The sequence below is a fragment of the Lissotriton helveticus genome, chromosome 9 (genome assembly GCF_964261635.1).
Source record: "Lissotriton helveticus chromosome 9, aLisHel1.1, whole genome shotgun sequence".
Taxonomy (NCBI): domain Eukaryota; kingdom Metazoa; phylum Chordata; class Amphibia; order Caudata; family Salamandridae; genus Lissotriton; species Lissotriton helveticus.
In genome coordinates this window covers 954,106,061-954,120,940 of record NC_136070.1, presented here as the reverse complement: position 1 = coordinate 954,120,940, position 14,880 = coordinate 954,106,061, and the positions used below count along the sequence as shown (strand labels likewise).

The 14,880-nt window shown below is 48.8% G+C and overlaps 1 protein-coding gene across 3 annotated transcripts in view; it reads left to right on the top strand.

The window, feature by feature from the left end:
* Positions 1-14,880, top strand: part of LOC144782069 (acylamino-acid-releasing enzyme-like) — a 500,573-nt gene that overhangs the window by 67,379 nt on the left and 418,314 nt on the right. For all 3 annotated transcript variants that reach the window (XM_078661213.1, XM_078661214.1, XM_078661215.1), the window contains one exon: positions 11,908-12,034. In XM_078661213.1, coding sequence (XP_078517339.1) covers positions 11,908-12,034 — 127 coding nt within the window. The remainder of the gene's footprint in view (positions 1-11,907; positions 12,035-14,880) is intronic.

Here is a 14,880-nt window from a genome sequence, read left to right as displayed (position 1 = left end):
AGGATTTTAACACCAGACCAGACATAATGTTTCCCATATTAGAGATACATATGGTATCCCTTGACTTCTGATCCTTTAAAATCAAACACATGTCTCAATACGGTCCCAAACAGCAGGGGTGTCTCTTTAGTCAAGCTCTAAGAGTGTTCCTTCATACATAAGGGCCGTTGTGGCTAGGGAAGTGACCTTGGTGGAGCTCCTCCGTAAGGCAAATATAAAAAAGATGTTTCTTTCATTACTCCTCTCTCTAATGCAAAAGCAGGGTCTCCTGTGTTGTCAAAACACCATTCATTGATAATTATTAGGTGAGAGACCCTGTAGTAAGAAACAGTGTGCGGAGCAGTGATGCCACCTTCATATGTAGATTTATTACATTTAGATAGGGCAATTTTCAGGGATTGGTGGTTCCATAAAAAGTCCAGCAGAAGTGAATATAGTCTCCTGAAAAAGGAACTTGGCGGAGAAACTGATAGTTCTGTTGTTGGCATAGAAGGCACAGCAGGACAACCATCTTATAGATGAAGTGTCTCATAACCGACAAGGAGACTGCTGACCAGAACCCATGGCCTTGGGTCAGATGATCCAACTGTGGCTGTATCGTCTGTTTCCTGTCACATAACCACCGAGATATTGAAATTAAAAACCTGTAGGTCAGTGACTCATTCCAAAGCAAAGAGAAGCAAATTATGGGATAAACCGAGTACTTGGCATTGTTGATGGTGCCCAGAAAATTTACCAAAGATTTGGAGTATCTTGAGAACCCAAGTGCAAGATTCCCTCTGCTCATATAAGAATATAAGGACATCGTCGGTATATGATGGTATTTTGTCCGAAATACCCAGTCTCCATTCCGGCCCCTTGACCAGTGCATCTATCCTGAGCCACCCTGCAAGGGGTTCAATCACAATGGTAAATAGCTGGGCCAACAAAGGGCACCCTTGTCATGTCCCCCTTTGTACTGATAATATATCAGAGAAGGAGCATCCCTCTCTCACCTAGGTCATCACTTTGGTGTATAGTAGTCGGACCCGACTGATAAACCTCGAGCCAAAATTCAATGTGACTCTACGTGGCAAGCCACATCATCCTTGCCACATCTCGGAGCGTCTGTCGGAGGACTGCCTCCCTAGCGGTGGAGCGCATATGGGACTCTAATATCTTAGAACTAGTGAGAGAGTTTGCAGTCTCAAGATTAGCCACTTCCAGTTGCTTCTTTCTGCAAATCAATATGGGCACTCCCAATCCCCTCGATAAGCCTGCAACCCATAGGAGCAAGAAAAGGACACCTAGTGCCCACCAAGTGTGTCTCTTGAAGGCGTATGTCTGCAGAGAAGCTCTTCACTGCTCTTCCAATAGCACCTCTTTTCACCGGGTCTAAGAGACCATTGGCATTCCATGTCATGTGCCGAGTGTGGCACTGGTGCCATGCACAGTCGTGGTCAGCCATGTGGAGGAATGTGTATGGTAGTAGAAGGCATGAGGAGAATGTGTGTGGTAGTCTGTTCTGAGCAGTAATCCTGTGTGACCATGTTTAATGAAAGTCTAAGCATAATGAATAAGAAAAGCAAGCCTCCCACCCTCCACCTTATACTTTGACAACTGGAAGTACCTGTTGTAAAATAAACTAGGAATGATTACTAACTGGGTAAACAAACCACAACTGTGTTCCAAATTCTCAACAGTCTCCATAACTCAACCTTGAAACTCAAAAGGAGCGGCCCGGTCTTTTCAGGCAGCTTTGGGCCAGCGATCGGACCACTGCAGTGCAGTGAGCCAGCCGGGATTCCCCTGTGGCTTTGAAGAAATGGATTAATGGCAGCGTGGTGGTGGAGCTCAGCAGAGAGCGGCCGTCATGTCCGATGTCACACCCGCATCTAATCAGTCAGTTAACCCAGTCAGCATTCTTTAGGGGAATTGAAAAGCAAATAATTAGGATTGGAGGGGGGGAAGGGTCAGTGGTTGGGTTCATGGCCCAATATTTGAACAGACCATCAAATCTTAATATTGGCACTGCTTGTTTCCCTCCAGTCAGCCATTTTACTGTTCTGTATGTTGTCACTCACATGTGTAGTGTGCAGCTACCACACATATGGTATCATAGTGCACATGCTGATTGTAGTCCTAAAAGGTAGAACTGAATGTTTGATTGCAGAGTGTGTAATCCAAGTTTTCTTTTGTGGGCAGAAGTGGATATGTGGTATGTTTGGACCTTGTCATTTTTGGTATGCATGCTTATGTTTATAGTATATAGAGAGCTGCTCCAAGGTCTGTCGCGCTAGCCGCACCTTCACTTTTCTTCCCCTTCCCCGGTCCACCATGGGCTTGCCCGATTGTTGTGGAGGGTAGCGAGGGCGACTGAACTGTACTTCCGGTTGGGAGGGTGGAGTCAGGGGTCAGTGCTCTAGTGTATTTAGGGCCATGCCTTTCACGATGGGCAGCGGACGCGCGCTGCTCCAAGGTCTGTCTCGCTAGCTGCTATAGTCTACTGCCTCCGTTTTAAACTTTTAAAAACTGCTTTTACACCGTTGCCTACAATTGTGTGCTGTTGCCTACCTGCTTCTTTATTTTAATCTTGCAACCCGCACCTTCACTTCTCTGCCCCTACCCCGGTCCACCACAGGCTTGCCCGGTTGTTGTGGAGGGTAGCGAGGGCGACCGAGCTGTACTTCCGGTCGGGAGGGTGGGTGGAGTCAGGGGTCAGCGCACTTGTGTATTTAGGACCATGCCTTTCACGACGCGCAGTGGACGCGCTGCTGGCGCACCAAAGGCAAGCCCGTCTGCGCCCGTCTGTGCCTGTCTCACGACCAGTGCCAGCCCTGCTTCCAGTTGCCCCCCCGTCCACTAGGTTATACTGGACCAGGTCTCAGCTATTGATGCTCAGAAATGGTTTCTGCACCCCTCCATCACGGTGCAGTCCTCCCTGGCTTGTAACGCAGCATTTTAGGTGTACCCTCTGCCCTTTCACTTTGAAACCTCCCAGTAAACACTCCACCGTGCAGCTAAGGGGTGCCATGCCTTCTAGCTCTCCAGAGCCCATCAAGGCTGGCCTGCTTAATTGTAGATCTCTTCCTCGCCACGCCGGTGATATCTGTCTCTCTCTCTCGACCCACGCCTAGGATCTCTTGTTCTTGACAGAGACGTGGACTAAAGATTCTCCCAATCCTGACATTAACCTGGCTACTCCACCAGACTATGGTTTTGTTGGGATAAATCGCTCGGGTGCAAAGGCAGGAGGAGGGATCGCTGTTATTCTACGATCCCATTGGAAGATTACATCCAGGAAAATTGCCAACCTTGGCCCTATTGAAGCGATGTATTTGACCATCTCGGATGTCTCTGCCCTCATCTTAGAAGGTGTCTTGGTATATAGCCCTCCTGGCACATCACCCTCCTCGCTCTCTGACCTCCTTGCCACGATTGCAGACCTTTCACTGAAGCATCCCCATTTCATTGTCCTTGGAGACATCAACTTTCATGTAGATGCTGCGGCATGCATGAGGGCTAGATATCTCCTGGATACTATGCTTGGCCTGAACCTTTCTCAGCAAGTACAGGGCTCTACACATTTAGCTGGCCACACTCTCGATCTCCTATTTTCTAATAATCCTGGTCTAACTACCCTTCCTCCTTTAACCCTTACCTGGTCTGACCATTACCTGATCCCATTCAGATTGACTGTGTCCCAGCCATCTGATATTTCATCTAAAGTCAGGGACCAGGGTAGAAAATGGCACAAGGTCACCTGCAATGCCCTAGAACCCATCTTTGCTAATTTGATAGGGCAGCCCTCTAATGATCTGATCACAGACATCTCCAATTTTGACACCTGTCTTTCCTCCGCTTTCGACCTCATTGCCCCGATGCATCACTTATCTTCCTTGAGATCAAAGCCCTCAGCTCCCTGGTTCTCCATGGCTTTACGTGAGGAAAGGAGCAAATGTAAAAAATTGGAACTCAGTTGGCGACGAACGTACGATTCTGTCGCTAAGGCTACTTATAGAGCCGACCTAAAAAATTTCCACAAACTTAAGCGTACCACTATGAGGGATTATTTTGTCGATAAAATCAATGCTGCTGATTGCTCATCAAAAACTGTTTAAAATCATTAAGGAATTCTCTAATCCTCCAGCCCTGGCCTGCCCGATTTCACCCCCCCCCCCCCCAATCAAAATCTTTGTGACGGTCTCTCAAATTTCTTTAATGATAAAATTACTAATATTTCTTCCTCATTTAATCAGGCTTATGCATTCATTCCCTCCGCTAGGCCCCAAGGCCCCTCAAGAGGAGGCGTTTGTTTAATTTAAAAGCCTATCTAGGGAAACTGCTCTGACAATGCTGCAGCAGTGTAAATCGGGGGCACCACTTGACCCTGCTCCTACTCAGGTGCTGAGCACTCTTGCTCCCCTGGTGACTAGCCCGCTTCTTTCAATCTGGAATACATCCCTACTTTCAGGTCAGTTCCCCACCTCTTGGAAGCAGGCCATGCTGATTCCCATCCTGAAGAAGGTTGACGCCGACCCCTCAATGTTCAGCAATTATCGGCCTATTTCGCTCCTCCCGTAGCCAGCGAAAATACTTGAGAAAGTTGTGCAAGAGCAACTAGCCGACTATCTAGAATCTAGACAACTTCTCCATGACTCTCAGTCCGGTTTTAGGCCGGGCTTTAGCACGGAGACCGCACTACTTGAGGTGTCTGAGACCATTCGGGAATGCGTGGATGCAGGCGAGGAGGCCTTGTTGGTCCTCCTCGACCTGTCCGCTGCTTTTGATACCGTTTCTCATGATATTCTATTAGATAGACTGTTCAATCTCGGTATTCGGGGTGCTCCTTTGGCCTGGTTCAGATCTTTTCTGATGGGTAGATCACAGCAGGTCTTCCTCCGGCCGTTAGTCTCTGAGGAAAAACCTCTTCTCTGCAGTGTCCCGCAAGGCTCGGCACTGAGCCCTCTTTTTCTTTTTTTCTATTTCACTCCTTTGACTGAAGCAGTCGAATCCTGGGGGGTCAGAGTGATCTCTTATGCTGATGACACTCAGCTCGTGTTTTCCTTCAGAGATCACTTTTGACGGCAACCTGGACAACTTTAGATGCTGCCTTACTAACATCTCCTCTTGGATGACTTCCAACACCCTCAAACTTAATATGGATAAGACCGAGGTCTTATTTTTTAATCAAAGCGCTCCACCTCCTTCTCTATTGTGGCGGAGCTTAACCCCCCCTCCGATACCAGTCAAATCAGCTCGTAACCTGGGCTTTCAATTTGACAACGAACTGTCCTGCAAGACTCAAATTAACAAGGTCACCTCAGCTTGCTTTGGTAAACTCTGCATGATTAGGAAAATTCTACCTTTTCTGCCCCTGGACTCGCGCAGGACTGTCATACATGCTCTAATCACTTCACATCTAGATTATTCTAATAGCATGTATGTGGGAGCCCCAGCTTATCTGATTAGGGGCTTTAGACTGTGCAGAATGCCGCAGCCAGGCTGATATGCAACATCCCTTCTCGCCATTCAATCACCCCATACTTGATGAAACTGCACTGGCTGCCAGTTACCTATCGCATCTAATTTAAAGCGTTGGTCTTGGCCTTCAGGGCCCTCAACGGCCTTGGCCCGGCCTATCTTAGAAGCAAGCTAAAGCCCGTTTAGTCAACCCGAGCACTTAGATCTAACCATCTTCGCCTCCTCCGCTCCCCTCGCTTTCGCCGTTCTAGAACGGGGGTAGAGCCTTTGCTGTGGTGACTGCAAAACTGTGGAACAGCCTTCCACTGGGCCTACGGCTAACAACATCTGAAACATTAGTCCGAAGCAAATTGAAAACCAGGCTGTTTTCCAACTTCTGGCCGTGCCTGACCTTCTTGCTGCCTTCTGTCCGTAGCGCCGGGACACCCCCGTTGGGGGTAGCCGCGCGCTTTATAAGCTACTAAAAAAAAATAAAAAAAGTCATGCTTCATGCGTCATTTATTGAGCATGTTTTTGATGACTCAGAAGTATGGAGTTTTATATGTAAAAATTGTTTTGAAATGAAATATTCTTGTATTGCAATGGTTTTAACGAACTATGCAAATAAAAATAAACTTGAAACTTGATGACTCAATGAATGGTCTGTGTTCTACCCTGTCGCTTCTGTCAAAGGTTAGAAAGATTGTTTATCTTTGGCCAGTTTTCCAGGGCTACTTGTTTGTATGTGGCTATGCACATTCATAATACATAAAAACAAAAATGACTATTACACTGCCTTTTACATTAGCCAATGACATCAGTGAAATTGTAAAGAATTGCTATTTTCCACACATTTGCTTAAAGGGGAAATAGTCTTTCTCATAGAGATATATATATATATATATATATATATATATATATATATATATATATATATATCTATCTATCTTGGGGACATTTTCTCCTTGAAAATGGGGTTGAACATCATTGCGAGAATCCTCAACTATAGAGACCGGGACACCATCTTACAGGCCGCCAGACAGATGGGAGACCTAAAATATGAGAATGCAATGATTAGATTATTTCCAGACTTTACGCTCCAAGTGCAGCGGGAACGGCGGTCCTTTGATGGAGTGCAGGCTGCCCTTCGGGAGAGGGGCATCAAGTACATGATGTTCTTCCCCGCAAAGCTTAAAATAATCGCCGGTGGCAGGTCCCTCTTCTTTGTGACGCCCTCGGAGGTGCTAGATTGGCTCGACAGAGGAGCGTCGCAAGAGTCCGCTAAGGAAACCGGAAACGGATGGAGAGACACCCGAGCCACATCACCGGGCTCCCTGGAGGCAAGATCCGATACCGACAGAATGAGTCGGTGCTCATGGCGATCGAGGACTCATAGCCCTGACAGAGGTAGCACTCAGAGACTCTAGTGGACTCTCACTGCTTGGAGAAACTGCACTCTCAGACCTCTACATGCTGAACTGTAATGTATAAATATTTGCTGTGTTATTAGGGATCGGGACTTTCGGGGCAGTACTCACTGGGGGGGGCGTACTCTCCCCACCAGATATGGGCCAGGTTTAGCGGGTTGGGCCGGAACTACTTCCTAACTTAGATTGTGTGCAACCCACGAGCTGTCTGGTTTGGCTGGCCATGAGACATTGGGATTGTCATTGGGTGGGGGGGCAGGATATTACTGTGGGTGCCGTAGGGGTTTATCTGGACTTGTGTGCATATGCTTGACTAGATATTCACTGCAAGGGGGAAGGCGGTCTGTGGCTGGAGTTGGTGCCAGCGCATCTCCCCACCTCACAGTTTTCGGGGGGGGGGGAGGGTTCATCTCTCTTTCCTTTTAGGGGCGAAAGGCGCTCTGCTAGTTGGGGATGTGGGTCGTTGTAAACCAACATGGCAGTGTAGCAGGGACGGGAGGGAGGTGGGGGGGGGACAGCAGTTACAGGGTGGTTTATTGAAGGTTGGGTATGTTTGGAGCGGAGGGGATATGGGCTTGAATTGGTCGGGTAGGAAATGCGTACGTATTGGTGCGATGTTGCAGGAGCGATAGATTGCGAGCTAGGATTGCTGCCATCGATGGCTACAAGGTGGGATAAGAGTCTTAAAATCCTGAGTTGGAACGTCAGTGGGTTGGGGGACAAGCTCAAGAGGAGTATAGTCCTTCAATTTGTTAAACTGCACCTCCCAGACGTTGCCCTCTTGCAGGAAACACACCTAATCGTTAACACCTGTTACGCACTCAACAGGTGGGGCTATGCACTGGCGACAGATGCCGGCTTCACTTCGGGGTCCCGCGGGGTGGGTATTCTGGTGCGCAGTGACTTCCCATTTGTCATTGAACACTCGGAGACGGACCCGCTGGGGCGTTATGCAATGCTCTCGGGGAGGTGGGAGGGACGCACACTTAACCTGGTGACAGTCTATATCCCCCCGGGTCTCCAGACTCAGTCCTACCATGATCTGGGTAAACTTCTCCTATCTCTTCCTGAGGGACAGCTTCTTATGGGTGGGGACTTCAATGCAGTAGTATCGGGAGGACTGGATAGACACCCACCCAGAGACCATACGACTGGGCAGATGTGGTTCTCCAATCTCCTGGAGGCATTCGGACTAGTGGACCTCTGGCGTATGTGCCACCCTAATATAGAGCATTACACATTCTTCTCGGACCGCATCATACTTTTTCTAGAATAGATTACATCCTTTCACCTCTGCAGCATGACACTACCATTCGTGAGATTAAACATTTGGGGCAGGGTATCTCTGACCACTCCCCTATATGGGCACATCTTACTATTGGGGAAAGGAAAGTAGGCTGTATTGCACCCATAAACTCCTGGTTCCTCGGTAATCCTGAGACCAGAAAGAAGATTACCCGTTCAATAGACCAATACTTCCAAGATAACGTTGGGACGGTGGAATCCCCTGGGGTCCTCTGGGAAGCATTTAAAATCGTACTTGGAGGTGAAGCCCTCTCCCAAATTTCTGGCCAGTGCAAAGAAAAGGAGACGCAAATGCTAGCCCGCGAGAATGACTTACTCGCTCTGGAGGGGGCAGCGTAAGCTGACGGGAATCCGGGGGCTATACATCAGATGCAGCTCAAAGCGGCTGAATATAAGGCGCTAGTCACCGATGCCGCTAAAAACCTGGCCAGGGATAGGGATGGCCGATTTATATGACCAAGGGGACAAATGGGGTAAGCTAATAGCCTGGTTAGACAAAAAACGGAAAGCGCAGATGGTGGTGTCGGAGCTCCAGACAGCGTCCGGCGCCCTCCTCACTGAACCTCAGGAGATAGTTGGAGAGTTTGCAGCACATTTCAAAACAGTATACAGTAGGGGGTTGGAACGGCTGGAGGAGGACTCTTCCGCGCTTTTGGCCGACATTAAGCTACCCACCCTTTCTGACGAAGACCAGGAGGTGTTGAAGGGTGCGCTCACCAGGGAGGAGCTGGCCACAGCAATCGGTGAGCTCCGGCCTGAAAAAGCCCTAGGACCCAATGGTCTCCCTATCGAGCTGTACAAGCTCAAACCAAACTGTATGGGTCAACACCTTAAAAATATGTTTAAGGACTCTATAGTTCAGGGGAAACTGCCAAGAGACCAACGCATAGCTACGTTGGTAGCCATCCCTAAAGAAGGGAAACCCAGAGAGCTGTGCTCCTCTTACAGGCCAATATCTCTGTTAAACGCTGAACCCAGAATTCTAGCGAAACTACTCGCTAATAGGATCAAGCCGATCATTACCAAACTGATTCACCCAGACCAATCGGGCTTTATGCTACACCGCACTTAGCCTACGGCCACTCCATGGAGTGTTAGTACGCTGCCATACGATCCAGGAGGACGTGCTGGTGGTCTCTTTTGATGCCGCAATGGCATTCGACACTCTCAAATGGCCCTATATGATGGCGGTCCTTAAGAAGATAGGCTTTGGTCCTAAGTTCATCGGATGGATGCGCCTCCTATACATATAGCCACTGGCCCAGATCGTTGTGAACAATAAGATGTTCACGCTGGAGAGGGGGACGCGACAGGGTTTCCCCCTCTCGCCCTTGCTTTTTGCCCTCTCACTAGAGCCTCTCGTGGCTTGGATTCAACAAGATCTCTCACTACGGGGGCTCAGATGGGCAGATGGATGGGAGGACCGGATCTCACTATATGCGGACGATATCCTCCTGTACCTCGCCTCCCCCTCCAAGTCCCTTAGAGTGGCCCTAGATATATTCACCAGTTTCGGGAAAAACTCAGGTTACAGCATCAATTGGGGGAAATCGCTGCTGTACGTCCTACATGGCGCCCCCCCCTTCCATACCGTGTGATGACCCAATCAAGGTGGCCACAGAGGGGTTCTTATACCTCGGTATTTTTATCTCCACGGATGTGACGACCCGGTACGAGAGGAATCTCTTACCACCTCTGCAATGATTCAAAAGGGACACTGCCACCTGGAAGAGGCTTCCGCTGTCCCTACTGGGTCAGGCGGCCCTTTTCAAGATGATGGCGCTGCCACGTTTCCTATATGCCCTCCAAAATTATCCAGATTTAGTACCACTGAAGTATTTTGCAGATATTGAGGCCACCCAGAAGGACTTGTTGTGGGCCGGAACGCCACACATTTCACTCCAGAAACTTACACTAGGGTGGTACGATGGGGGTATAGCACTCCCTGACATTCGGAAATACTATTGGGCAGCACACCTCTTGGCCATAAATCAGGGCACGTACAGCGGTGGGGATGATCCTGGTTACGGGATGCACAGATGGCTTCTCCCCGGGGGAACTTTGAGGCAGCGCGTTATTCTAAACCTAATAAATATCCCCTTACAGAACCTACAAAACACTCTGTACAACTCTGGCATATTGTGAACCGCGAACTGGGCTGATAGACTCACTTTAGCTACCCAGCTCTGGGTCTCCGGAAGGTTGGGTACACTGGGTCGAACAAAAGGGTTCCGCAACTGGGACCTGATGGGGATCTCCTGTATAAAGGACCTATGGGGATCGACTGGTATTGTGACATTTGCCTCACTACAGCAAACCTATGACCTAGCGCAAACGAAACACTTTCGTTACCTACAGATTAGGCACTCACTACAGGCTAACATTCCACCTGGAACAGTGCTCCCAGAGTCTTCCCCTCTAGAAGACAGATTGCTGGACGGTCATCTGCCAGAAAAGGCTATATTCCTTACGTATAAAAAAACCTATCCACCACACCCCCGACCCCTTGCTTGCACTCAGGAGAAAGTGGGAGACTGACGGTTTGGAGATTGATGACGAAGAATGGAGGGAGGCACTCTCTTCCCCCAAGGAAGTAGCGATATCAGCAAAACTGAGGCTGGTACAACTTAAAATACTACACCGAGTTTAGATCTCTGGTACACAACTAGTATTGATGGGTAGGAGTGTGGACGAACTTTGTTGGAGACAGTGTGGGGAGTAGGGGACTTTTCTCCACACACTATGGGAGTGCCCGCTAATACAAAACTACTGGAGGCGGGTGCACAACTGTATGCGGGCGGTCTGGGGGGTTGACCTGCGACCTGAAGTTAAAAGATGCCTCTTGAATATTTGGGAGCCTACCGACTTATCTGCAAAAGGCAAAATATGGGTGACACTTGGACAGGTAATAGCAAAACGCAATATAGCGCGTTTATGGGGAGCGGGAACACCTCCGATGTTAGTGCATGGCAGAATGACATGGACTGGTGTATGCTGCAGGAAAAACAGTCTATGTAGCCCGGGGTTGTCCCAGGAAATGGGTGGCAATCTGGTCAAAATGGAATGAATATCGCGGCAATTTATGTGAACCTCCCCTGATCCCCTCCCTTGACGAGCCATCACCGCGTTAAGTGTTCTTTGTATTACTACCACCTTGTGTACTATGACATTCGAGGTAATATGGTTTGAGGACAATCTGTGAATGCACCACTGTAATAATTGTTATTTGATGTGTACTGACCAACACTTTCTTTTGCAATAAAAAGAGTATAAAAAAAAAAGAAAATGGGGTTGAAGAATTCCAGCTGCAATTATCCTGCGTAAGAATGTCATTTGAGTAAGTGTAACTACAGCAGTCTGTCTCCTCCATGTACAACTACTTGCAGGTAGCAGCGGTTCACTTTTACATCTACCTTTAAGGAAGGAGGTTTATCAGTGACATTGATAGTGATGAAATGTGTGGTAACCAGCGAGGACGTATGATACCATTTGTGATGTCTTCTGTGACATCACAAGTGAAGTCTGGAGCAGCAAGTTAGAGTAGTTTTAATTGCATAAAATGACCACAACTATCACATTTCAGTGGATTTTCAAAAGTAGATGACTCTGGTGACCCAGTTATAGAATTTTCTTTGAATATTTTTATACAGTGCTAAGATATTGATCGTAAAGGTGAATCATAATTAGCAATGAATGGGGTATTAATGCTTTTTCTGTCTCACTCTTGTTTCAGAGTGGGCACAGCAGGATCTGGAACGGAATGAAAAAGTGAAATTCTGTCGACAGTATGTAGTATTCCACGACAACAAATCCATTGTCTACTCCAGCCCATCCGTGAATGCTACAGAAATAAAAGGAGAGTAAGTGAGATTCAAAACCCAGTGCACCTTACACCAATCAATCGATCAATCAGGCAATCTGTAGAGCGCACTACTCACCCGTGAGGGTCTCAAGGCGCCGGGGGGGTGCTGCTACTGCTTGAATAGCCATGTCTTGAGTAGCCTCCTGAAGGTAAGTAGGTCTTGGGTCTGCCGTAGGAGGATGAGGACGGTGTTCCAGGTCTTGGCGGTGAGGTAGGAGAACGATCTGCCGGCGGCGGTCGCTCTTCGATGCGAGGGCACGGTCGGCAGAGCAGAGCTGGCCGTTCAGGGTGTAGAAGGTGAGTCGTCTGTTGAGGTATGCTGGTCCGGTGTCATGGAGTGCCTTGTGTGCGTGGGTGAGGAGCTTGAAGGTGATCCTCTTGTTGACGGGCAGCCAGTGCAGGTCTCTCAGGTGGGGTGTGATGTGGCTGTGTCGAGGGATGTCGAGGATCATGCGGGCAGAGGTGTTCTGTGTGCGTTGCAGTCGTTTCAGCAGTTTGGCCGGGGCTCTCGCATAGATGGCGTTTCCGTGGTCCAGCCTGCTGCTGACGAGGGCCTGGTTGACTGTTCTTCTTGTGTCAGTGGGGATCCACCTGTAGATCCTGCGGAGCATGCGGAGGGTGTTGAAGCAGGAGGATGAGACGGTGTTGACTTGCTTGGTCATGGAGTGCGTTGAGTCTAGGATGAACCCCAGGTTGCGTGCATTGTCGGTGGGTGTCGGTGCTGCTCCCAGGGCGGTCGGCCACCAGGAGTCGTCCCAGGCTGAGGGGGTGGAACCAAGGATGAGGACCTCCGTTTTGTCCGAGTTCAGCTTCAGACAGCTGTTCTTCATCCATTCGGCGACGGCTTTCATTCCTTTGTGGAGGTTGGTTTTGGCGGCGAGGGGGTCCTTGGTGAGGGAGAGGATCAGCTGTGTCATGTCGGCATAGGAGATAATGTTGAGGTCGTGCAGTCTGGTGACGTGGGCGAGCGGGGCTATGTAGATGTTGAACAATGTCGGGCTGAGGGATGATCCTTGGGGTATGCTGCAGATGATCTTGGAAGCTTTGGAACGGAAGGGGGGGAGGCGGACACTCTTGGTCCTGCCGAAGAGGAAGAAGGTGGTCCATTCCAGAGCCTTGTCTCGGATCCCTGTGTTGTGGCGGCGTGTGTGTAGGGTGTGGTGGCAGACCTTGTCGAAGGCGGCTGATAGGTCCAGGAGGATGAGGGCTGTGGTTTCGCCGTTGTCGAGCAGGGCCCTGATGTAATCGTTGGCGGCGATGAGGGTAGTTTTGGTGCTGTGGTTGCTGCGGAATCCGGACTGTGACGGATCCAGGATGTTGTTCTCCTCGAGGTAGCGGGTCACCTGTTTGTTGACGGTCTTCTCGATGACCTTCGCCGGGAACGGGAGCAGGGAGATGGACCAGAAGTTCTTGAGGTCCCTCGGATCTGCCTTGGGTTTCTTGAGCAAGACGTTGATCTCAGCTTGCTTCCAGCTCTCCGGGAAGGCCGCAAAGGAGATGTTGTTGGCCTTGCAGAGATGGGGTGTGATGATGGCGCTGGCTTTGTTGAAGATGTGGTGTGGGCACGGGCTGATGGGGAGCCAGTATATGTTCCCATCCCAGCAGGACTCATGTCCAGCATTGTCTTTGTGAGTGTGACTTCTATTTATCATGCTTCATCAGCTATAGTCTGTTAGACTGTGTGTAAGTATTATAGATGGTGCTGCTTGAAGATGAGACTGTTTGTTAAAAACAGGTTATATTACTGCTCCACATTAATTGCCCTCCTATCAACTGCATAAGGATGAAAACGTCTTTGGCTTTGCTGGTATGTTAACCAGCACCGGTTCCTTTATTTAGGCAGAGGAGCGTCGATTAGCCCCCCCCCCCCCCCCCTGCATTACCTCTTTGTCACTGCTGCTCTCAGCCTGAGCCAAGAGTCGGAGTAGGGCCGCTGCTTCTGATTTTGAGCACAGGAAAAGTAGTGAACAATCCTGTTCAAAGTGCACATGTTACTTTGTTCAGCTGTCTTGCGACGGCCAGCCTGGCATGCAAACTTTAAACCTCTCCAACCAAAGCTTTCTTAGAGATCAGGTCCCCTGTGCCTAAAGGAGCATCGAGCCAGCCTGCTCCAACCAATCCTGGTGCTTCTCTCATGCTGCTTAACATTATCAGCACCATGGGAGCAGCGTCTGGAGTGGTAGAGGGGAGTTGGCTGAGTCTTCGAGACTTATGCTGGGACAGCTGAAGAGGAGAACCCAGAGAACACGTGTGTGAGTAAACATTTTTTGTATTATTATTTTTTTTATCTAGTGACAGACACTGTAAGAAACTCGTACTGCCTTCAGCCTCAACTTCAGTTATGGTCCATTATAAATAAAACCCTGTTAACGAGACTGGTGATTACGAGTTTTGGCACAGTACCTGCCACTGGGTTAAAACATTCACTTCGGCGTCCCCTCCACTTCTAAATATCACTGCCTGCAACTGATGTTAACCTGAGGCTTTTAGGTTGCACACACATCTCAACATAGACTAAACATCTGAGTTATTTTAGCTCACAGCCACCAAAACCCTAGACTCTCCCAAAAGGATGCTTCAAAACAAGCAAACCCATCCTTCATGATTTTCATATCCAGCTAGAGCATCAGAACCCTCGCTCTATTCACTGTGTTTTCTTCAGTTCTGCTAACTCCTTATGTTTTTCTGAGACTGATGCCTTTTTCATGTCATCTCAGACCATGTACTCTCTCCTCCATGAGTTGTACAATCTTAGGAGAAATATTTGCAGTCAAAAGGGACTGAAAGATAAAGAAAGGGGAAGGAAGAGAGAAGGTAGGGGAGAGGTCAGTAATTTAAATTTTG